The following is a 24,553-nucleotide window of genomic DNA, read 5'->3' on the forward strand; positions in this document are numbered from 1 at the left end:
GGAAGGCCGCCCTGGCGGCGTCCGGCACCTCCCCCAAGCCCGTGCCTTGTAGCTCCAACGGTGTGCAGGGGAAGCTCGGGGAGCCGGTGGTAGAGCTGCTGGGCACCGGCTGCTCCTGACCCAGGAACAGGGATCGCTACCCCCCTTGCAATCACAGGGTAGCTGGCTTTGCACTTATGTTTCAAGACTTCATGCCATGATCTAAAATATTGCTTTCATAAACTTGGAACGGACACAGGCATGATGGAGCCTGCAGTTTCCTTCATAACCTATTTTTTAAATGTCAGGTTGCATAATGTGAAGGGGGCTCCTTATGTTTTCCTCGTGGATGTCGGGAGGCGAGGGGTTAAGAAGTACAGCAGGGAACAAAGTGTGGCCTGATTTCAGACCTGGGTTCTCAGCCACCAGTTCCAGTTAGAGAGATGATTCAGGGATTACAGACGCGGTCCTTTCTTAAACACACACTTCAGCTCTCCCCCTTTCCCTCAGGAGAGGTCTCGGATGACCCCTCCCAGGCAGGAGGAAAAACCCACAGACCCCACCTGACCAGGGTGCAGACCTGGGGCGACCAGGAGGGAACTTGTGCCTGGAGGGTCGAGGGGAGGGTCTGGAGCTGGCACCTTCTTCACCGGGACCCCTGCTGTCCTCCCCAGCCAGCCCTCTGGCCTCCCGTGATGGGCACCAGGTGGCCTCGGGCCTCTTTGCGGCCCTCCCAGGTGGCTGTTACGGTTTTATGAGCCCATTTTGCAGTTCATGAGAGTGAGGTGAGGCGCAGGTGACCGGCTCGAGGTTACAAGGCTGCAGGTGGCGGGGAAGGAGCCAGGATCTGTGGCCGCTGCAGGGACATCCCTCAGGCTGGGGGCTCGCAGGGCGTGACGGGCGGGCGAACGTTGGGGTCACGCTGCAGCAAACAGGCCCCCGGGATGTCGGCCGAGTGAATGGAAACTTTCCGTGCTGGCAGCTCTCTGGTTCTCGTCACGTGCATGTGTGATGTCAGTGCAGGGGCTGAGATTGGGTGTCTCTGAGACTCCCTTGCAGACTGTGCTGACACCCACCGATGCTATGTGGGGGTGCTGTTCTCTGCTGGAGTCATGCCCTGGCCCCACTGCCCGGCTTTCCACGTGTGTCCGGTGAAGGGTGTCCCGTCCCTGCCCCTTCTTGTCAGGATTCCCCCCACCCCTGGTTAGGACCCCGTGCAGTTCCCGCCACCCGCTTCTACTGGCCCTGGTGCCTGTGGTGCGCGCACACCTGCCCTCCTTTACCCCTGGGGCCGAAGTGCGCCGGCCCCACCCCCTCCCCTCTTCCACTGGCAGGCCCTGCAGCAGGGCGCCGAGCACTCGGGGGCCCGGTGGCCGTGTGTTTCTTCCTCGGGAATCCGGGCCAGGCTGTGCTTCCCCGTCCACTCTGACCTTCCTGAGGCCAGGGCCGTTCCTGTGAAGGGACAGCCACGGCCCCCTGCCACCTCTCTCTGGACCCGGGCCGGGTCTCCCAGGCAGCTTTCCACGGGGCCCGCTGGTCCCGCTGCCTCCTCCTCAGGGACTCGCAGGCTGTTTCTGGTGCCAGAAGGCTGGCCTTTCTGGGGTTTCGTCTCGTTGGATCCGGCCAGCTCTCCCAGCCCTCTGAGACCTAATGCGCTTCTGCTTTTGTGGCGCAGGGTGTCAGGGCCCCTCCCTGCTCCTCCCCATCCGTGGACAGTCCTCCGCCAACCCCAGAGAGGGCTGTCCGTCCGGTGCCAAGCAGGAGGTCAGCCTGCTGACCGGACCCCCGACCATCTCCACGGTCTCCTCCTGTTGTGGGAAGTGCGGGTCTGCTGGGATTTTTTTACTCCACAGAAAGATGACCGCGGACAGAGGAGTGAAAACTTTTATTTCAAAAAGCCTCTGATATGGACACAGAAAATACACAGGAAGGAGTAAAAATAAAACTAACAAATAAACAGGATCCTGAATAAAATGTGGAACCAATCACTCTCTTGAGGAAAAAGAGCTTTGGGTTATTTTTTATTATTTTTTTTAAACACATCGCTTTGTGTCACTGGGTGGCCCAGGGGTCCAGGCCTCTGAGTAGATGGGGCAGGGGTCTACAGGGTAGCACCTTTGTTCTCGGGGTTTTCGGGTTGGGGAGTCACCGTTTTCTGCCATTTTCTGGAGACACCAGTCAGCGTGTAAGCGTTCGCTTGCCCTGAGCTCTGTGGCCCGAGGCCTCAGGAACCAAGGTCTGAGCCCTGAGGGAGGAGAACCTTATGTGGAGGAGTCTACTCATCAGGGGTCAGGTTTTAAAAATGCTCTCGACCTTGGCTTTCCAAAAACGAAGCGTCCGCCGTCTCACACGAATTTACTAGCAGACTTTTGAGAGTGTACATGAAATGCTAACTAAAGAATTGTGCAGGATTAGTGAGAAAAGTCAGACTATGCGGGAGGTGCGGGAGGGGAGGCCGCACTCAAGCGACCCCCCAGACAGGGAAGGGGGAAGTGGCTTCGGGGATTCAGAGCCTGCTGGGGGTGGGGGGATGCTAACACGGTGAGCGGGGCAGGTGCTGGCAGGGTCCCGGGACCCCAGGGGCGGGCAAAACACACGCGGCTTTTCAAGCCTTTCCTTTAGAAACATCCAGCTCATCAGGTTGGTCAGGAACATTCACGTCACATCTTACTTCCCGTTTTCGCAGTGGGGGAGGGGCCCCGGCGCTAGCTCAGCGCCACCTTCCTGGACACCGTCTGGTAGAAGACGCCACGCATTAGGGCCTGGTAGCTGGGCACGCGGAACAGGTGGCGCTCCCCATAGGCCACGTCGTACTCGGCCGTCTTGCCCGTGACCAGGACGCGGATGTGCGGCTCGTTCACCTGGCGGCCCACCACCACCACGAAGATCTCGATGTCTGCCCGCTGGGCCTCCTGCACCGCCTTCTCGATGGCCGCCGCCGTGGCCCCCTGTGAGTTGCCGTCAGAGAAGAGCAGCAGCCTCTTCTTGGCTGGGACGGACGAGGCCTCGCGGTAGAAGCGTGTCACGTAGCCGAGGGCGTCGTTGACGTCAGTGGCGTCGTTGAAGAAGGTCATGCTGTCCACGGTGCCGGCCAGCACGGTGTAGTTCTGCAGAAACTGCAGCGACGCGCGCTCTGGCTGCTGCTGCCCGGGGCCGCTGTACTGCACCACCGACACCCGCACGTCGTGGGAGGGGTTCGTCTTGCCCGCCGTCAGGAAGCGCTCGGCCAGCCGCTTGGCGAAGCGCCTGGTGGTGTCGAAGTTGTGGCCGCCCACGCTGGCCGAGCCGTCCAGCAGGATGGTGATGTCGGCCGGGGAGGTGAAGGTGACTGCGGGGTGGGGGGTCGTGTTGGTGCGCGGCCGGGGCCTCCCGACTCGGCCGCCCTGGGCTCCCCCTATCTCTCGCCCTCCTCCGGGAGCCCCCGCCGGCACCCTGTCCACACACCCCAGGTACTCACTCGGGCACGTGTAATCTGGGCACTTCTTGTCTGTAAGAGAGAAAAACGCCATGCGGTGTGAAGCCAGTGATCTCGCGGACCACCCTCCCGGCTGTAACCCCCCAGCAAAAATGGCGGCAAAGCTCCCGCATGGCAGGCGTGGAGTAGCCACGTGCACAGGTGGCACTCCTAGACGCCTGGCCAGCATCTACTCGGCCCACTCGGCCCCGCCGAGAAGGGGTGCCCCCCTATTCAAGGGTGGGCCTTGAGGTCTTGGGCCGGGCCCCCGCCTGCTGTTCTGTGGCCCTCACACCAACCCAGTGAGGGGCGGGGGGTGGGGCAGAGCCCGGGCCCCTTCCGAGGACGGGTTGGCCGAAGCTCAGCGAGGAGAAAGGACGGTCTGCAGGTCAGACACCCCGCGCCACACTGTCCCCGGGCGACACCGACCGGGTGGCTGCAGGCAGGCGTATCTGACCGCGGCAGCCGGTCTGGCCGTCCACCAGCTGCCTGCGCTGCAGACCCAGCTCTACCATCGGGCCGGGCCCAGAAAGGCGTGTTCTGCGGCGGGGGCCTCTGAGCGGTCTTGGGCTCCGAGGCCAACCCCTGCCCCGGCGTGTGGATGCACCTGCCGGGACCACGGCGAGCACGAGCGCTCACGGGAGGAAGTGCGACAAGCACGGTGCCGCCCGCACTGGGAGCGTGGGAGCTGTGCCACGGCGTCCTCAAGCACCAGTGCGAGGCGGCCTGTGGGGAGGCCCTGGTGCTGCCGGCAGGGGGTGCCGGGCCCCTGTGGCCAGGAGGTGGCGGGGCTGAGGGCAGAGCCTCGCCTCGGCAGCCCCGATGCGGCCCTCCCAGCACGGCACGTGCTGGCCACGCGGCGCCCACCCCGAGCCCACCTATGCAGATCTGGGTGGTGATGTTCTTTAGGAAGGCGTCCTCGAGCAGCTCGGCATAGTTCTCCTTCACCAGTGAGATGCCTGGCCGACCCTGGGGCCCCAGGCCTTGGCAGGAGATGACGTTGAGCTGGTCGGAGCCCGCGACGAAGCCAAACATGTCCTTGATGCCCACGGAGACCACCTGTAGGGGAGGGGCGGTGTCGGCGTGGCCCCGGTGGAGAAGGTCCCCCACATTCTGGGGGGGGGGCAGGAGGGGCGGCGGGTGGCGTGGGGGTGGCCCCACCTGGACGTCCGGGCCGCAGAGCACGCTGAGCGGGGTGGGGTCCCTCTGGGTGTCTGAGCGGCCGTCCGTGATGACTAGCACTATCTGGTTGTTGTTGGAGGGTGGCAGCAGCCGGTCCCGCGTGTACTGCAGGGCCTCGCCGGTGAACGTGCCCCCCGCCATCCACTGCAGCTTCTTGATGGCTCTGTGGGGCCAGAGCACCCGCTGTCAGTGCCGGGGCGGGGCCGGGGGGCGGGGCCGGGCTGCCTGGGGGCGGGGCTGGCCGGGCACGCCGCACTCACTCCTTGAGCTCCTGAGCGTTCCTGATGTTGGGGGTCTTCATGTCCACGTGCTCCTGCATCTGGTTGTGGCTGTACTGCACCACCCCTGCGTGCGACTGCTGGGGCTCAAACTGCACGTGTCACACGCCAAGGTCAGGAGGGGACGTGGGGGTCCCAGCAGCCACCCCTCCACCCACCATCTGTCCCAGGCCGACCTGGCCCACAGGCCCCCCTCCACCACACTCACACTCTGGGGGGTGGAGGTTATAGCTTTTAAGGAACAAGGGCCCTGGGACCCACCCCTTCCCAGCCTGGTGTCCCTGGGAAGCACCAGGGCCGGTGTGACTCACCTTGACCAGCTCGTCTCTGCTCAGCCGGTCGATGACCTTGATGATGAAGTCCTTGGCGATCTCAAAGTTCTGAAGGCCTATGCTCTCCGAGCTGTCCAGCACGAAAAGGATGTCGATGGGGCCACACTTGCACTCTGCAGGCAAGGAAGGGGTCAGCCCTTGGGGCCTCCCAGGGCCCCCCTCAGCAGAGCTGCACCCCCAGCCGGGACCCCGGGGCTTCTGGCCCCTGCCTGTGGCTGGCCGCGTGGGTCCCTGTGGCGAGGACAGGGACAGGCCAGAGCCCCAAGGCCACGGTGGCATGGTGAGGGCGTGAGGTCCCCTGCTGCTCTACAGGATAAACTGGGAGGAGGGGGCATAGCCCTGCCACCCACAGGGAACCCTCAAGAAACATTCAAATGACTCACCACAGCAAGCTGGGGAAAAGAGGAGAAATGAGTTACATTCCAGTCGAGATCCCACATCGTATTACAGATAAGATCATAAACCCTCTGCCAGCTCCCCACCCGCCTGGACCACCCTCACCAGGGTTGGCTGCTCTGCCTGGCGCTCGGGCCACCCGGGGAAGGGCGGTGGGGGTGACAGTGGCTTGACCCCTGCCCTCCACCTTTGGGGACTTTCTTGTGGGTGGGGCACACTCCCACCCCTCCTGTTTGTCTCCCTCCCTGTCGCAGCTCAAATGGTCCCTCCGTGGGCACCAGCAGTGGGCGCTGGGGCCGGTGGGACCTAGTTCCTTCCAACTGAGACAATTATTCAAAGATGAGAGATACTCACAGCACATTTTCATGATGATGTCCAAGATCTCACATTCCTGAAGGGGAAGAGACACAGGCACCAGGGGCTGAACTGGTGCCCCAGTTGCCACCCCGCGGACCACAGTGGGACTGGGTTGGGATAGCGGCTCTGACTCAGAGTATTAGGCACCCCGCAGCAGGGGCACCTGAAGTGGTCACTGATATGTGGTCACCCCGTGTTCCTCCATGACAATTTCATGCCCCCGTTGCCGCCATGGCTCCCCACCCCACGGGATTCTTAGCCAGAGTGGTCAGCCCCCCAGGGACGTTCACAGACACCCACTTACATCCGGCCCTGGTGGTCCCGTGTGTCCTGGGGGTCCCTGTCCGAGGAAGGACCGGAAAAAAGTGATAAGGGAGCATCACTTCCTGAGCTGCAGATCTGATGGGAGCCCTGAGCAAGCCCCCCCTCACCCTTCTGGCCTTCGGGCTGACCCCGCTTCCCATTAGGAGCCCCTGAAGGCCTGCGTGCTCAGGGCTGGTGGAGAGTCCCTAACTGCCATCATTCTGTAATCACTGGCTGCCACTTACTCCCTGCCCGGGGGCCAGCAGGTGGGCCGGGCATGGCCCTCACCATCTGGGCACTCACCACCGGGAGGATAGTTTGCCCCAGTCTGACTGTGCCACCTTGATGGACAGGGGACCCCCCAGGCACCCACCCCGGGCTCTGCTGCACTCTCTTCACCCCTCATCTGGTGACGGGCTGCTCCCCCTTCTCTGATCTCCCCACAACCCTTGAAATTGCCTGTTCCCTCCCAACCCTGCTGTCAAAGTGCCAGCCTCCCCGAAGCCTTCCCCGGAGACCCACTCCCGCAGTTCCCACCCCTGCCCCTCTGCAGCCTCAGAGCGCCAGTGTGCCCTACCCCGGCTGGCCGCAGCCGCTCACCTGGGGGCCTTCAGGGCCCCGGTATCCCTTGGCTCCTTTGACACCTGGGGGTGCGATGTCGTTGTTCTGGAAGGGAACGGCACAGTGTCACCAGCCACAACCACCATCGACTAGCCGTCTGCTGCATTCTGTCTGTGTTCACTGTGCCCCGATGGCTCCACGCCTGCCCTCAGAGCCTCAGCAGCCCTGGCGGCACACGGCTGCCTCCCTCTACAACCCCCGGCGGTGACCGTCCGACCTCCCCAGTGAGCTCTGCACTCACGTCCTCTCCAGGGTCTCCGGCTTCTCCTTCGTCCCCCTTGAGGCCCGGGTAGCCTTTAGTGCCCTGCGGGTGACAGGGGAACACGCGGTCGCTGTGGCGGAGGGTCCGGAGGGGCAGGTGTGCGTGTGTGGCTGGGACCCTGGCCCAGGGGTGGGGTGGGTGCCGAGGGCCTGGGCTCCCGGGGAGGGCGGGGGGCAGGGCCGCATCTTCACTCAGGCGAGGGCCTCGACCGGGGCTCTCCCACCCGGCACCGGCCTCCGGCCAGCCGTCTCCTCCACCAGCTTTTCCTTTTCAGTCAGCCTTATTTACTGTCAGTCACAGCACTGCATTTCCTTTCTAAGAAGCAGAAGTTTTACAAGGACAAGATAAAGGAGACACAGTGACCCGCCAGAGCAGGCACATGTTCCTGCGGTTGAGTGCCAACCAGAGGACACCCCGAGGTTTGAGCCCCTGGGAGCCCAGAGGGAAGTGCCGGTGGCCAGGTGTACCCCTGGGCCAGGCAGGGGCACCCACGGGCTGAGACACACGTGGGAGGGGCCTCGGCTCCAAGCCTGTGCCGGGGACACGTGTGAACGTGTGCGTGTATGTCCCGCGCATGTGCACGTGCCTGTGAACACACCAGGAGCCCGATGGTGGGCGTGTACTCACGTTTATCCCGGGGGGGCCCCTGCTGCCTGGATAGCCCTGCAGGGGAAGGCGGGACAGTCAGGCCGGGCTCTGATTTGGCTGGGGTGGGGGGGTGCCCACTGGATGATCCCAGCCACGGCTTTCCGGTCCGGCCCATGGTCCTGGGTCCAACCCGGCTGGCCAGAGGGGGTGCTAGGACAGGAGTCTGGGGCACTCACAGGGAAGCCGGGGAAGCCCTCAGTGCCGTTTCCGGGTGGGCCGTCTTCCCCCTGTGGAGAGCAGACCAAGTCCTGTCACTGGGAATCGCCGGGCTCGGGATGGTGCCCCGAGGGGCTTCTCCAGCCGGGAAGGCAGCCTCCTGCCCAGGACTGCCCTGCGTGTCCCCAGACTTTGGAGCAGGAGGGGCAGTGCCTGTGGGGAGCACCATGACCACGGGGACCACAGTGGCTGCAGCACCCGTGGTGCCCCTAGACACAGAGGGGACAGTCGCCTGTGGAGGACGCACGTCTCCAGACACTGCGCCTGGGGCCCTCAGGCCCCACATGCACGCTCTTCCCGGTAGGAGCCCAGGGCTCGAACCGTGGCTTCCCAGGCCCCAGCAGCCTGGCACCACCCCCACCCAGGCCCTTGGGACCGCCACTCACCCTTTCGCCCATCAGCCCGGGGTCTCCGGGGGGTCCTGTGGGCCCTGGGGCCCCTCTGGAACCCTAAGGAGGGGAGGAGGGGGTTTGGGAAAGTTAAGCGGACATCCAGGCAGTGAGCAGTGCGGTCCCGGACGCACAGCACCTCTCTGCGGAAAACGAAGGCCGAGTTAAATAAAACAACGTTTCTACTCAGCAGCACAGCCATGATTAAAAGAAGGATCTTTAAATCCATCATCCTAGGGATGGTGGGGAGTCCATACCTCCTGCCCAGTAACCCACCCAGACGGCACCCCCAGGACAGGACCAGAAGTGGCACTACGTGCCTACTGACCGTTACCTCCGGGGCTGGGAGTTCCAACCCCAGAGCTCAGAGAGACAAAGGGACTCAGCACGGGCGGGACTGAGCAAGCACGCGTCAGCCGCGGTTAACAAAATCTTTAGGGTTTCAGAAAACATTCATAATGGCAAAATTAAAAAAAAAAAACTTTGTGAAGCCAAATTTATAAGGCATAATATGGAAATAAGAAAAATAAATTGGAGAGAAATAAGCTAAAATGTTTATATTATTTATCTCTGGGTGGTAATGGTTTAGATTTCAATTCTCTGTTTTATTTTTTTTCTGCATTTTCCATGTTTCCTGAAAGGCACAGATACCATGAAATGCACTAAAACATTTGTGTGTGTGTGTAGACTGGGGGTGCTCCCCAGTCCTAAGGGCCGTTCCAGGGGCTAGGGTCTGGGGCCGGGGGCAGGGAGGGCGACTCACCTCAGGCCCCGGGGGCCCCTCGTCACCTCGGTACCCTTTAGGTCCAATGGGGCCAGCCTCACCCTGCAAAGATGATACGTCTATCAGACCCCTTTCAGCCCCAGCCCAGCCCTCCGGGCCCCAGACCCATGCCGGCTGGCCTGCTTGGTCTACGCCTCTCCCTGGAGGCCAGTTGCCTACCTTTCTGGGTCCAGAGTCTTGGTCCCCTGAGCACTTCAGGGACATACCCAGCCAGGCCCAAAGAAGGGGTGAGCACAAACCACGTACGGAGCCGGCTGGCCTGCCTGGCCCCTGGGGACCCTGCCAGCCGTGACCCTGGACTCGGAGGCCCGTCTCCCAGCCCCATCATCAGGCTGATGCCTCCTGGTGAGGCTTTTCTTCTCTAGTCCCTCTCACAAAGGCGCACAACTCCCCGTATCTGGCCTGTCCCATTAGGCAGAGGTCGGCCGGGAGGCTCCTGCTGCCACCACAGGAGGGTCCAGCCCTGGGCCCAGGCAGTGTCAGCGTCACTCACTTAACCTGGGGCTTTGCTCGCCAACCGCGAGGACCAGCAGCCCCCGACTTGGGGCTCCCAGGGGGAGGTTTGGGAACCTGAAATGGGGGCCAGGAGGGAGTCCAGGCCAGTGGGAGGTGTGTCCGGGGCCCCAGGAGACAGGAATACGGCCACCCAGCAGACAGCGGAGGGCCACGCTTGGGGACAGTTTCTGCAGAGCTGCGTCAGCAGCTGGCCTGCTGGGTGGGCGCCTCCTGGGATGCGGCCCGAGGGGCCCCCCCTGCTCCTGGTGGGCAGTGCTGGCGTCTGCACAGGGAGGTGGCGGTGCCCCCCACAGGGACAAGAGGCGAGGCCTGACAGGGGCTACAGCGGGACTGTACCCCTCCCTCCAGTTTCTGGATCCCTCCTCTGCTCTGGGAAAACACATCTCCCAGAAACTTCTGCACGGACACCCTGGCACAGAAGCCAACTGCTTAGCTGGTCTGGAGTCGTGGGGCTGCAACGGAGTCGGGAGGAGGGCAGCCCTGGGGGCAGAAACTGTGCTGCGGCCGGGAAAGCGGATGTCCAGTGTGGACAAACCAGATTCCACAGCCACCTAACCTCCCCACCCCTCACGGAGGGTTCAGGTGAACAAGTGGCCAGAGAGCCGACCCTCCCCAGCTGGGCCACGGGCTGGAGGGACACAGCACCCTCCCCCGCCCCCGGCTGTCTCTGGTGATGTCTGGCTTTACAGTGACAGTTACTCTGGGACAAGCAGGCGCTACTGGAGTAAACGCCGGCGACACTTCCCCCTCTTAGTGTCTTATGTCCTAGCGCCTTGAACGACTTCCTGAATTGTGCCACGGGGAAGGACCAGATCGTGGCCGGCTTGCCCTGGCCACACTGACCATCCTGTAGAGCAGTGACACCGTCTGAAGAAGGCAGGGGAGCCTGGGAACGTCGCAGGCGGCCGGAGCAGGCCCACCTGGGAGGACGCCTCATTAGAACAGGGGCAGAAAGAGGGCAGGGATTCCAGAAAGATGCAGAGAAGAGAGGTTGACACCCGATGGGTGTCCTCCATCGCCAGGAAAGGTCGGTGTTGTGCTGACCGGCTCCCTATTCACAGAAAAGGTCAAGCCCGCCTCGCTTCGAACCCTGGTAGATCCTCCAGATGCATCAAAGAGAAAGCAAAGGCTACAATAAAGGCGGGAAGGTATTTGGAATCTTGTAAACGAGCGGGACATCCTGAACCACAAGATATTGGGACGGAGCCACATGCAACTGCAAACTTGGAGAAAGGTCTGTGGGTAGGAGCCTCCTGCACCTCAGCACAGAAACAGACCCAGCAGAGAACCAACCGCTGAAGGAACAGCCTGAGACAGGGACACGTCGGCCCGGAAACCCGAGAGACCACACTCGGCCTTTCCCATAGACCGTGGCGCAAGGCACGAGCGCACAAGGCCATCTCCCAAGGTGCACAGACACCCAGACAGGGTGGAATCTCTCTTGTGGGCAGAGGTGTGAACACAGCAGCTGTTTTACACTCTTGGGGGCACGTAAGTGGGGGCTAGGTCAAGTAGAAGTATTTGGCAAATAACACACGCGCGCGCGCACACACACACACAGACACACATCATTTGGCCAAGACATTATGCTGCTAAGAATTTACATTCTGGATGTAGCCTTGCAAGTATTTCGAGATGGACGGATGGATCATCGGGTAAATGGAGAGACCAGAGGAGCTAAGAGACAGACAGATGGGCATTGATATTTATTTCAGTATTTTTCTGTAAAGCAAAATACGGAAGCCGCCTGCATACGTGTTGACAACGGACTAGACAGGGGCATCTGCAGGCTTACAGGTGGAGCCTGTGGGGGCTGACCTGGCCGGTCCCCAGGTGGATCAGGCAAAAAGCATCGTGGTGCGATGCTGTTTGTGTAGACAACGCGCATACCCCCACACTCTCTCACACCCCGTGCTTTGTCTGAAAGGATTCTAGAAGAAACTAAATTTTAGAAGAAAGTAAGAATCCGTCCTTGTGGGGGGGGGGGGCACGGGGACAGGAGAACTGTTTTTCCACGCAAGCCTTTCTTCTGCTAGAGTTACTGATTTAACCACTTCTCCCAAACAGGTGAGGTGGCCCATTTACGGGCTCTTGTGTCTACAAGCCAGGGAACTTCTACGCCTATTTTACTTGAGAGACACTACTCCCCTTTCCTCCAAGAAGGGGGGATCCAGACTCTCAGAATTCTCTGGCTCTGTGCCGGCAGCTCCGGGGTCCTCTGGTGCCTCTTCTGCTCACAGGCGGCCACAGACCCCGGGAGCGGCTGGCTCCCAGAGAGCCCGGCTCGGAATTATGTGCGAGGAGTTTCCCACCGAGCTGGGTCCACGGAAGTGGGCTCACGCCCCCTGTACCCCACACTGGAATGGACCCAGGTGCATTTTTAATGCACCGTCAGGAGACTCAGCAACCCTATTGTGGCTGCTTCTTCTTTCCTGCTTTTTAAATCACTTTTTTGTTAAAATACCAATTCCAAATTCTCTCCACAAGAAAAGCCACCAAAACGCTCAAAGCCACAAGCCAAGGCCCACCAGAGCCCCAGGCCTGGCCCCGCCAAGGTTGGCCCCACTCGCAGCTGCTGTCCTCGTCCTTGCTGTCCTGTTTAGAACTCTCTGCCCACCAGTGCTGCTGTCCCCTCCTCCTGCCAACTGGGAGGTCCCCAGTCTCAGCTCAGAGTCCTTCCTGCAGGCCAGGCAGCCACCTCGTCCCCTGCAGGGAGGACTTGGAAACACCCAGCGAGCGACCCCCATCACAGAGTAGCGGGCAGGGTGAGAGGGTCTAGGCCACCCGAGGGGGTCCCCTGAAGGGTGTGGGGAGGACATGTCCCACCCAGCCCCTTCGTGTGCTCTTTTTGGGGGTGGTCACCTCAGGCCCACAGCCACAGCTCCTCCCTGATCTGGAACAACATGACCTCCTGGCAACAAGGCAGAAAGGTAGACCCCTCCCTTGTGCTGGGAACGATGCTCCATCTGAGGCCAAGACCCGCTCTGGCCCTCTGCTTTCTTAACCCCCACTTTCCTCCCCTCATCCCCTCCCCCAGCATGGCATCTGGAAGGTGTCACATCCAGGAATTCTGGAAACTTCCATGCACTGACACTCTCAAATGTGCCTCCAGCCAGGATCTCACACCTGGATTCCAAACGCTGAACAAGCCTCTTCCTCACCTGGTGTCTCCTGGGGGCTCAAACACACCATCTCCAGTATGGGGTGACCCTGCCCCACCAGGCCAGGGGGTGTCTCCAGGGGTCCCAGGGCCCCTCAAGTCCTTGCTGCCATCTTCCAGTGCCAATCGAGCCAGGCGCCCCTCTCACCCACTCTGAGGGCAGAGCTTGGGGGGGCGCCTGGGTGTGTGCTCCCTGAGCTCTGCATCCTGGTAGACGCCTGCCAGGTGACAGGGGCACAGGAGCTGGGCACCCTGGATGCCCCCCACCGCTGGCTCCTGACTCTGGGCAGCCCCTGCAGGAAGTCCCCTGAGTCATAAGTGGAGAGGGACTGCCCTTAAATCCAGGAGCTGCTGGAGCCTTTCTGCTGGCAGCCGACATGGCCCCCCACCCCCACACAGCTCCCTACCGGGTCTCCGGGGATGCCGACGGGGCCTTCTCGTCCCTGGTCACCCTGGGGTCCAGCTTCGCCCTGGGGAGGAGTGAGCCAGTGAGTGTGGAGGCCAGGAGAGGCCAAGCTGCCCGGGCGGCCACTAGGCAAGGCGGAGGGTCCCGCAGCTCTTGAGCCAGCAGAGGCCAGAGCCAGGAAGGGCCACCCTCCACCGTGGGCCTGGCCTCATCCTTCCCCTGGGTTTTTATATACGGTGGCCATGCACACGGACATCTGGAGGTTCTCGGGGTTTCAAGAGGCAGCCCCTGATGTTAGCTGCTTGTCCAGTGAGGCTCACTGATGGGTCTCAGGAGCTGGAGCCCCGCCTAACCCCTGCTGGCCTCTGTTCACTTTGGGCACTTCCTGGGGTGTGGCCTGGCCTTCCGTCCATTCCCTGATCTCAGCACGGTAGGCTTGGAAGGGGTCAGGCCATGCTATCCCTGCTTCAGTGTCCCTCCCTGCCCTCCTGGGGGCCGGGGGGTTCTGGGCAGTGCACAAGGAGCAAGGACGAGGCAGAAAGCAAATCGCTCTTTCAGTGACCTTGGCCTCAGGCTAAGCTCGCTCTCCCCATTGGGACACCCAGACACACGTCCTCAGGAGGAGCGGTTTTGCCAGGCTGGTCACAGCGAGAGGGACCACACGGCCTCCGCGGTGTCCTGTTCCCGGGATGAGATGAAGCCTTGCCCTGCTCTGCAGCGAGAAGGCCAGGTCCTCACCCAGGTCTGAAGACCATCATCCCTCCCTGCTGGCTCCGGAATGGTGGGGGTGGGCGCTCCCTTCCTCTAACCAGGCACAGTCTCCAGTGCCTGCCCTCCAGCTCCTGCAGAACCTTCCAATGAACCAAGGGCCAGAGAAAGCTCTGGAAGGAGGCTGCGCTACAGGCCACAGCTCAGCGAGCCTGCTGGGCCACTGTGACCACGAAGTCCGTGTGGGCCTGGCTTCTCAACTTTCCCGCTCTTCAAGTTGTAAGAAAGGACCGTTCCAGAGTGCAAGCTCTGTCTGCAACGTTTAAGGGGCTACTGGGGGGCTGCAGATGTTTGGAAAAGCTCAGATGTGTGATGGTGAGTTGAGTGAATCGTGACACGGGAGGAGCCGTGCACTTGATGACAGGTGTGGAGCCAGTGCTGTACCGACTATTCCCGGTGCTGCATCCGGGATGGCCGTTGTGAGTCCCGGTGTGGCTGTGTGTCTCTGTGTGACTGTGTGTGTGTGTGTGTGTGTGTGTGTGGTGGTTTCCCCTGCACACGCTGGTCATCGGTGATGGGCGGAGGGGATAACCCCGCCCCTTGCACTCCTCATCTGGGCCCACACCCCCCATCTCTCCGCCCTGCTCACAGCCTTCGAGGTGCCCCGGGGTCGGGGTCGGTGGGGGGGGGGCTGCCACACTTCCAGAGCTGGGGAGACAGACGTCGGGAAAACAGCAGGTGAGGGTGTGGGTGAAATCTAGATGCCAAAGGGACTTGGTGACATGTGTCCTGTGAGGCTGATGGCCTGACCTCACCTGACCGCAGTCTCTGGCCCCCTCCTGGTGTGTGGGGTCTCAGCCTAACGAACAGTGACTCACCGGGTCTCCCCTGGGGCCGCGCACGCCTGGGGTCCCCCGTGGTCCTCTTTCCCCAGGGCCGCCCTGTGTGGAGAGCAGCGGACGGAGGTGAGACTGCAGCTCGGACACGGCATCGAGGAAGGGGCTCCAGCTGGGCACCGGCTGAGCCCCCCCCAGACACGCCGGCCTCGCAGAGACTGAGGTCCACTGAGCTCAGACGGAAGCCCCGGTGCTTGTCAGCCACGCCGGCCACGCCGGCCCAGACGCCACCCCACCCCACTCACCCTATCTCCAGGGGCGCCGTCCGGTCCCGGGTTTCCCTGGGATTAAGAGGAACAAGCAACATCAGTTTGGGATGGGAACTCTGTTTCGGGGCCTGGAGTTGGGACAGGAGATCACGTGGGGTGCTCACCTCGTCGCCGGCCTCTCCCTTCTCTCCCGGGGGACCAGGCAGCCCCGGCTCGCCCTGGGGGAGAACAAGGGTAGGACTGGGCCCGGGGCTGTGGCCCCTCCCGGGCCCCCCTCCACCTCCCTACTTCCTGCCCTCCCCTCCCCTCCCCCGTCTGTCCTGGGGGAGAACAAGGGTAGGACTGGGCCCCTCCCGGCTCCCCCCGCACCCTACCCCCGGCTGCTTTAGGGGCTCCGTGAGCACTCACCTCATCCCCAGGGGGCCCTGTGCTCCCCGGCCTCCCAGGCTCCCCATCAGCTCCAGGCGCACCCTGGAATGATGAGAAAGTTCAGCCTGCGGGAGGCTACGCCCGGCCGTCCTGGGCCACCAGTGACCCCGCACCGGTCCCCCTCACCCAGACTTCGGGCCACACCCCCTGACCACGCACACCTTGGACTCTGAGAACCTTCCCAACCACCCATATCTCTACAGGAATCCCGCAGAGTCCACTTCCCCGTGTCGTCTGCTCTTCAAGTCCCCCTCATGCAGAGGGGCAAGCCCACTTCTAGTCATCGAAGGCAAAATCAGGTCCGGGGCCCACAAAGCAACCGGCCGGATTCCGAACATCCTGTCCAGGAAGCCTGCGTGGTCAGGACGCGTTCAGTCGACCTTACTTCTCCATTTTTCTTAGCACTTCCTGCTGCTGAAAATGCCGGAAAAGCACCAACAGCAGAAAGCTGTCCTCTAAGTTGGACTCAAAACCTTGGGTCCTCATTGTTTACTTTTCTGCCTCCTGTTTGCTGTTAAGTGGTGACTTTCACGTGAACAGACGGTTTCTAGGCCCTGAGGGCACCTCGTCCGTCTGCTGCAGGTGGGCAGTGTGATGCACCCCGGGGCGCGTCCGAGGCTCAGTGACATGGGGCTGCAGGGGGCACAGGGGGCGCCCCCCTTGGGTGACTGTGCCCTTGGTTGTAGCTTGGTTTTGCGCTCTCTCCACCCCGGCCTCCTGCCTGCCCACTTGGGGGCCCGGTCCTTGCAGGGTGGGTGGAGAATCTGCTTCCAAGAGGGTTTCTGATTCATACTTGGTACACAGGGAGGCCTGCCCGACGTCACCAACCTTTTCTCCTTTCAGTCCGAAGGCACCTGCGTCGCCCTTGGGCCCTGGGGGTCCTTGAGCGCCCTGACAAGAAATTGTGGGAGGTCAGTCCTCAGCCTTCAGCAGCAGCCACTGGGTTGCACACAAATAGAAGCTGAAAAGGCAGGTCTGGGCTGGGTACAGCCTGCCCGTGACCTCTTAGAGCTCCAGAAGGGCTGAGTCCGTATTTGCTCACGAGAACTTAGCCTTAAAATGCGAGTGACGGGATGCAACTTACGTCGAATCCGGGTGAGCCCTTGCACCCTGGCAGGCCGGGGTACCCCATCTCCCCCTGGAGGGAGGAAGGCAGATTTAGAGGTCAAGACTTTCGTTCTGGCTCATCCATCCCCTCCCAGGAAAGCCCCACCAGGACGACGGTTGGAGGCTTGGGGTCCACTGGGGCCCGGGGCTTGGCAGGAAATATCTTCTGCCTTTCTCGCCACCTCCCAGTCACCAGCTCTCCCGCCAGGCGGGGTTACCTTCATGCCGTCCACGCCATCGACGCCACGCCTGCCCTTCTCTCCCTGCAAGGCACAAAGGCCAAAGAAGGGTTCACGAAGGTCAGACAGGACCCCTCTGGGGCAGAAGACACGTCCCCGCCCCCACACTCACCTTGTAGCCCTTGGATCCCCTGGAGCCCTGTGGAGACAGGAAGGGAGAGTGAGGGGGGTGGTCCCCCAATAAGGGGCAAGCTCCCAGGGAATTGGGATGGGTCCCAGGATGGGTCCCCCACAGCTTGTCGCAGGTCAGACACGCTGGAGATGGGCGGTGTCATGCTCCTGTGCATGAGGGGGGTGGCTCTGTGCCCCAAAGCCCTGCCTTACTCACCTTCTCCCCTCGGCTCCCTTTTTCTCCCTAAAAAGCAGACAGAGGAGGAAAGAGGGTGTCACTGGTGTCCTGGGGCCCGATGCCCTGGGCTGAGCCCGGATGTGTTCCGCTGGGCCCCAGGACAGGCCGGCAGCTCTGGAGGAGGAGGGGGAGACGTACCTTCATCCCCTGGTAGCCGACCGGTCCGAGGTCCCCAGGCCTTCCCTGGAACACAGAGGAGGGGGTATGTTAGGCAGCCCTGAGGGCAGCCATAGCGACCCCCCCAGTCTGTCTTGACCCCCACTCTGCTCAGGCCTGGTCAGCCAGAGAGACCGGGCTGGCTGACCACTGGCCCGAGTCCCAGAGAGCAGCCCCGATGTGAAGGCTCCTCCTCCCAGTCCTGGGGGCTCTTCAGTGGAGTCCAGGGAGGAGAGGGGAGATCAGGGCCCAGGAGGAGGGGTGATGGGGAAGGTCTAGGACACCCCCTAGGAGGAGAGGGGCATGAGCTGGGCCTGAGTGGAGGCCTGGGCAGAATGTACTGGAAAGAATGGTTGTGCGGCATCTTCTGGCGTTCGCTGCCCTTGGGGCCATGTCCTCTCAGGGTCAGGCCACAGGACCATGGTGCCCAGAAACCAGCCATGCTTCTAGAAGTTTCCACAGTCCGGCTCCTCTCTCAGCCTCAGGTCGTCAGCACCCACCACCCCTGAGGTCAGGTGCTTGGCACTCACAGGGTCTCCGGCTTCTCCTTTCTCTCCTGGGAGACCTGGCTTCCCACGTTCTCCCTGCAACACAGAGCAGGTCAGGGTTGGGGATGATTTCTGTTTATTTCTAAAAACCAGATGGAAAGGACCCCCAACTTGCTCACAAGAAAAGGATTAAGAAGATATTCCATCGGCCTTCAGGGTTTTCAGGCTCCTTCCCTGTCACCTGTGTCCTGACCTGGGGTCTGCAAGGTCAGGGGCACACACTCCCTCCCACAGAGCCCACTGGACCCTGTGCTGCCCCATGCCGCCCGGCTGGCCCCTGAACCTTTGTCTCCAGCACCCCACCCCATTCCTGCTGCTATGCGGGGCTCCTGGGCTGGAGAGGGGGCCCGGCTCAGCTCCGGAGGGTGGTGCCCATATGGCCGCATGGCCATGCAATCTAACATTTTTAGGAGTGCCAGAACCCTGGACTTTGATGGGCGGTCAAAGTTGTAAGTGTTGGCCACACCTGGCCTTGGGCCCCACGTTTGCAGCCCAGCCCACAAGAAGGTGGACCTCGGGGAGCAAAGCACCAGCGAATGCTCACCCCTCTGCCATGGGGAGGTCAGCTGTCAGACTGGGAGGCCAGCTGGCCAGACTCGCCCCTGGCATCGGCCACAGGGTCACTGGACTCTCTCCCCATGGTCGGGGACACCTGCTCGGGGAGGGGCTCCTTCTCTGTCCCCACACCTAGTGTGAGTGGGTGCTCGGTGGGGGCTCAGGACAGCTGCCCGGGGTCCCACCGCGTTCCCAACACCAGGGGCTCCAGGTTGCAGGGACATTTGTCCAGTGCTGTACTCCACACTTCTCTCCCTCCAGGGGGCCTGCGACCACTCACCTCGTACCCGGGGTCACCCCGTGGTCCGGGAGGTCCTCTGGCGGGCTGCAAGACGGGAGAGAAAGGTCAGCCCGAGGTAGCATCCTGGGTGTCCCCAAGGTGGGCGGGGCCCCACACTCACCTGGCACTCGAAGGAACAGCACTGCAGGAGGACAGAAGACACGTTAGAGAACAGGGCTCAGCGCACGGCCTGAGCTCCGACGGCGGGCACCCGCGGTGGGGACGGGGCTGGTGATGTCCTGGACAGTGGGGGGAGGGGGGCCCAGGAGGGAGGGGCAGGGGGGAGGCAGAGGAGACAGAGGGGAAGGGGGACGGGAGGGCAAGGGAGGGGCTCGTACCACTTGCTCCACATTGTTTTTCTGAAAAGTGAAACGGAAAAGTGGAATTAATTTATATTCAGGGCCACAGGATTTCCCAGCCTTCCGGACTCCGGCGCGAGGGTAGAGCGGCCTCTCACAATCATGTCAATGATGGTGTCGATGGTCTGGCTGATGACTTCCTCCGCGTCCCGGCTCTGCCCCCAGTCAGCCGCTGTGAAGTTGCGCCGGTACGTGTGGTCTGTGGCGATGATGCTTAGACGTGGCTCCTGGTGTGGATAAGGGACAAGGTTGATGGCCGCTAGGGGCCCGGCCTCGCCCCACTGCTGCTCTTCCTGAGGCCCCCACCCTGCGGCTCGATGCCTGCACCTCTGCACCCCGCAGGCTGTGCCCGGCGCCCCTCCATAGAGCAGGCCCCGCAGGGGCTCCTACCAGGTGGTCGGGCGTGATGGCCACCGAGAAGACTTTGATGCCCAGGTGCTTGGCCTCGTTCACGGCGTCCTCCAGGCCCCCACACGGCTCCTTGTAGCCCTCCAGGGGGTGCCCGTCGGTCACTACAATCAGGTACTTGTTCTCCTTCAGGTGGGAGCCCCTGCAAGGGGGGTGGGCAGTGGTGAGGCCCCTCAAGCACCCCCTCCACCAACCCTAACAGCTCAGGGTACCCCTGGAACACAGCTGAGACCCCCCCAAGATGGGAGGTGAGGAGCCGGGGGCCAGAACCCCAGAGGGAGACCCGGACCCAAATGCAACTCTCATAAGGCTGATTCCTGTTATGCTGGGCACGGGTTTCCCTCTGTCAGTCCTGCCTATAAAGTGGGCTATGATCAAGGATATTAAAACAGAAAATAAAGGCTTGCGGGATCACATTTCTCTCAAGCCCCATCTTGGAAAACGCATACATATCCAGGGGGAGATACAGGTCCTGGCTCCCCTGAGGCACCCTGACGGGGGGACCCCTGACCACAGGTAGTGGGAGGGGTCAGCAGAAGAGCCATCTTTGGCTGCGGCCAGGGGCACTTGGGGATGTGGCCGAGGGCATGAGGGGCTGTGGCCAGTGGGGGGCACCGGGGCCTGTGGCCGGGGGCACCTGGAGGCTGTGGCCAGAGGTACTTGGGGGTTGTGGCCAGAGGTACCTGGGGGCTGTGGCCGAGGGCATGGGGGCGTGTGGCCAGGGGGGCACCAGGGCCTGTGGCCGGAGGCACCTGGGGGCTGTGGCCAGAGGTACTTGGGGGTTGTGGCCAGAGGTACCTGGGGGCTGTGGCCGAGGGCATGGGGGCGTGTGGCCAGGGGGGCACCGGGGCCTGTGGCCGGAGGCACCTGGGGGCTGTGGCCAGAGGTACTTGGGGGTTGTGGCCAGAGGTACCTGGGGGCTGTGGCCGAGGGCATAGGGGGCTGTGGCCAGGGGGGCACCGGGGCCTGTGGCCGGAGGCACCTGGGGGCCTTGGCCAGGGGGGCACCGGGGCCTGCGGCTGGGGGCACCTGGGGGCTGTGGCCAAGGGCATGGGGGGCTGTGGCCAGTGGGGGGCACCGGGGCCTGTGGCCGGGGGAACCTGGAGGCTGTGGCCGAGGCCATGGGGGCTGTGGCCAGGAGTACCTGGGGGCTGTGGCCGAGGGCATGGGAGGCTGTGGCCAGGCTGAGCTGCAGCCAGGGGGGGATCCTCTCCCCCGATCAACCACAGATGCTGTTGACTATTCACCGTGGCAGTTCGGATGTCGTGTGTGGAGCCAGCTCGGGGGGCACTGGCGCCCTACAGGAAGACTCTGCTGTCTGTGTCTCTGTCTCTGACTGCAGACACCATCTCTGCAGTTACTGGGGCACTTCCGGCCCCATGGCCCCCTCTACCTTCAGTGGTTGAGACAGCGGACAGCTCAAGGGGGAGCCCGGGGGTGGACAGTGACCCTTGGGTGGTGGCCATCAGTGTGATGTCCTCGAACACCAGGACTGGCTCCTGGGGTGGCCGGGAGCTGCGTCGGGAAGCCGTGCAGCCTCCACGGGACACGCACGGGCTTCCAGACCGCAGCTGCGGATGGACGGCACTCACCCCACGAGCAGCTCCTCCAGCCCCTTCTTGATGGCGCAGTCCGTGTATGTGCCCTTGCCAAAGTACTTGACCGCATCCACACTGGCCTTGAGTACGTCGCGACCGCTGGGCATGCGTGTGAGCGAGCGGATGATCTCCACCTCGTCGCTGTAGTGCAGCGCGCCCGCGTTCCACACCAGGTTACGGTCACACCGATAGTACCTGCAAAGCACAGGGTGGACTGGTGGACTCTCCCGGGTCCTGGCGCTGCATTTGCCGCGGGCACCTCCAGGGCCTCCCTCCCCGGCTCCCCGCGTGCGGTCTCCCATTTCACAGGTGGACCGACTGCCTGGCCCCGTCACACCCTGAGAGGCAGGGGCCGGCAAGCCCAGACTGGACTTCCTGTGGGCCCTAGATGCTGGGTTCCTGCCCTTGGGACCAGCATGGAGGGGTGGGGGTGGCCGGGAGAGCCAGCCCCAGCCAGTGAGTGACCACCGTATCCCCTGATCTCAAGGGTCCTTGGGTAAGGAGCTGTGTGCATCGGGAAAGCGGGACAGGGCCACAGGGGCGGGGCAGGGATGGCATGGGTGGGAGGGGGGCAGGGCGACAGGGGAGGGGGAGAGCAGGTCTAAGTGGGACACTGGTGGGGGGGGGGTCCCCGTGGATCTGAGTGGCTGCCTCTCTCTGCCCCTGTGCGCCTGGGCTGGAGGCTTTCAGCGGTTTGCTCTATCGGAGCCTGGGGTAGACGTCTTTCAGCCTGTTCAGCAGATGGGGTGACCGAGGCCCTTACAGTGACGCTAACAGCATCAAGAGCAGGAAGACCTCACCCCATTTCACAGGCGGGGAAACTGAGGCATAAGAAATTGAATAATGAGGCCACAGGCACCTGGAGGGGGTATCGGACCTCAGGGGCTCAGACACTTGGCTGAGTTCAGGGTTTCAGGTCATATGCCCCACATTGGGCAGCCCCCACCCTCTGTCCCTGCAACCCCCTTAATGGTGGGCCGGAAGCTCAGTGCCCTGATCATCAAGTCAGTCAACAGGGACTGGCTAAGGACTGGGGCTGGGGCCCTGCACAGCTGAATGGATGGGGGAGGAGCCTGGTTCTGACTATGGCCCTCCCCCCATGGCCTTGCCCCCCCCATGGGCGTGTCCTATTGTCAGCCACACCCACTGCCAGTGCTTCCCCACCCCCACCCCCACCCCCACAGCTGCAGACTCATCAGACAGATGAATGAGTAAGTGAATGAATGAAGTGTGCTGTCCCCAAACCCAGAACGAAGCTGGCAGGCCCTCTGGTCTCCTCAGACCAGGACACTAAGGACACTGGGATGTTGGGTCCAGGACTCAGACTCTGCCTTCCACACGGGCAGAGGTCAGCGTCCAGGCAGTGGCAAGGGCTGCCCTCTTCAGGCACAAGGCGGAGCCACGGAGCCTCCCGCCAACTCCTGAAACTCACGCAGCTGGGGAGCGGGGAGGCACGTTTGGGGTCCTGGGAGTCCCCATCACAGCACTACCCCTAGGCTCCTGGCTGACCAGGCCGACTGGTCTGGTCCATCTCAAACTCAGCCCTTTTCTGGCTCATCTGAACCACTGTGGACGTGGGAGGTGCATGAGTGGCCTGGCCACCACCCAGGGCTTCTCCATGAGAAAGGGGGCTCACTCTGCCTGCCGGGCCCCTAGGCCCACCGCCCTCCCTTAGAAGCTCACAGAAGTGTGGGATTGGAGGTAAAGGCATGGCCTCTCCTACCTGTCTCTCAGGTTGTCGATGAAGCGCTTGGTAAAGGCCTTGACCTTGTCCACCAGGGCCCCATAGGGCTTCAGCCTCAAGGCCACGCTCTCAGAGGTGTCCAGCACAAAGAAGAGGTCCACAGGGCAGTCTGGGCCAAGAGTGGGGAGGAGGGGCCTGAGGCTCACACCTTGCACCCCCCTGGGCACACAGAGGCCACCTCCCCCAGGTGCCCGGTGAGGGGCAGGGTGACTGTGAGAGCCCCCATGAGGGTCCTGGGAATCCTGCCTGGAGGGCAGGGAGCCCCTCCCTCGTCGGCAGAACCTTGGGAACAAGGAGACAGCACGGGGAGGGCGGGGGGGGCAAGTTTCTCCACTGCCTGCCAGGCTGGGAATCAAATGGAATGAACGGGGGACAGAGAAAGAACAGCGCCCACCCGGCCCCTCGCGCTGCTGGAGGAGCCCTGAAGGCTCAGGCCTGGGTGGTGCTCGCCCTCCCCATAGGGGCCTCCTCCCTGGCCCAGCCTGACGCCCCTCAGACCGGAGAAGCAGAGGGGACCCGGGGTACGGGAGCCGCGGACCGCGTCGGAGAATTTCAAGCCCCCCAGGCACCCCAGCTCTTATGTCAAGGGAAGGGTCTGGCCCAGGTTCCCGGGACGGCAGAAGCAGAGGGTCAGAGATGCGGCCAGCCACTCACCCTGGAAGGCGACCGCCCTGTCATTGCCTGGGACGTCCTGAGCGGCCACCCAGCAGGCCTGCAGCAGCAGAGGCACCAGAGCATGGGCCAGCTTCATATTACCGCCGGAGTGTCACCATCGAGCGAGGGCAGAGGTCAGGGTGGGCCTGCGGCGCGACCAGAGGGAGAGAGAGAAGCTGTCTCTGCTCTCGCCGGGAAGTCACAGCCCAGGAGGGACGGAGGGAGGGACGGAGGGCTGGGCGGAGGAGGAGGAGCTGGGGCGGGGGCGGCGCGGAGGGCGGGGGTCTCCCTGGGAGTGAGTCACCGCGCCCTGCGCTCCCCTCTGGGCTCCTGGGCTCGGGAAGCTTCTTCCTCTGTTTTGGGGGCCAGCCGCTGGTCTGCTCGCGTGGAGCACAGCGAAACTGCAGCCGAGTTTACGAAAGTCTGAGCAGGAATGCCAGGCAGAACGAATCTCCTTCCAGCCCCCTGGGTTGTTTCTAACCCAGACATCTTGTGGAATCGCTCCCTTCACCCATCTCCCTACAAGCGGCCCTCCGAGGGTTTAAATGTTTCAAATCCATTGCTTTGTCAGATTTCCCAGTCATTGTTCATGTAAATATTTCTTCACGGGTCAGCAGATACATATTTGGAAAAGATACTTCAATTTTTCACTATGGGAAAACAAAGTCAACAACCGTCCCATGAACCATCCCTCACGGCACAGGGCGGGGTCACCAAACTCTCGTGTAGACGAACACCCGGGTGTAATATAAGCCTAGAACTTAATAGTCTAGCGTTGACCAGCAATTAACACATATTGTGTATGTTATGTGTATTATACACTGCATTCTTACAATAGTCCACTAGAGAAAAGAGTTATTGGGTTATTAAGAAATTCATCAGGAAGAGAAAACACATTTCCGGAACCATACTGTATATTTCAGAAAAACCCGGATATAAGCAAACCTGTGCAGTTCAAACCTGTGTTGTTCAAGAGTCAATTATAGAGAGACAGACCCTGATTCTGAGGACGAGAGTGAAGACTCCACCCT

The 24,553-nt window shown here is 62.2% G+C and overlaps 1 protein-coding gene across 1 annotated transcript; it reads right to left on the minus strand.

The window, feature by feature from the left end:
- Window positions 1-1,849: 1,849 nt before the first annotated feature.
- Window positions 1,850-23,738, minus strand: COL6A1 (collagen type VI alpha 1 chain). The gene is made up of 35 exons (XM_019434696.2): window positions 23,523-23,738; window positions 22,848-22,977; window positions 21,119-21,319; window positions 19,509-19,668; window positions 19,217-19,345; window positions 19,098-19,118; window positions 18,881-18,901; window positions 18,760-18,804; window positions 17,907-17,960; window positions 17,359-17,403; window positions 17,200-17,226; window positions 16,984-17,010; window positions 16,851-16,895; window positions 16,610-16,663; window positions 16,354-16,416; window positions 15,505-15,567; window positions 15,261-15,314; window positions 15,133-15,168; window positions 14,870-14,932; window positions 13,285-13,347; window positions 9,181-9,243; window positions 8,415-8,477; window positions 7,989-8,039; window positions 7,792-7,827; window positions 7,144-7,206; window positions 6,882-6,947; window positions 6,283-6,318; window positions 5,976-6,012; window positions 5,609-5,617; window positions 5,205-5,338; window positions 4,876-4,985; window positions 4,595-4,778; window positions 4,312-4,492; window positions 3,437-3,466; window positions 1,850-3,307 (listed from the first exon to the last, which is right to left on the minus strand). The coding sequence occupies exons 1-35, from the start codon at window positions 23,617-23,619 to the stop codon at window positions 2,685-2,687; spliced, it is 3,084 nt and encodes a 1,027-aa protein (XP_019290241.2). The 5' UTR covers window positions 23,620-23,738; the 3' UTR covers window positions 1,850-2,684.
- Between the last annotated feature and the right edge of the window lie 815 nt (window positions 23,739-24,553).

This window comes from Panthera pardus, unplaced genomic scaffold (genome assembly GCF_024362965.1).
Source record: "Panthera pardus isolate Hobbes unplaced genomic scaffold, ASM2436296v1 HiC_scaffold_16, whole genome shotgun sequence".
NCBI lineage: Eukaryota > Metazoa > Chordata > Mammalia > Carnivora > Felidae > Panthera > Panthera pardus.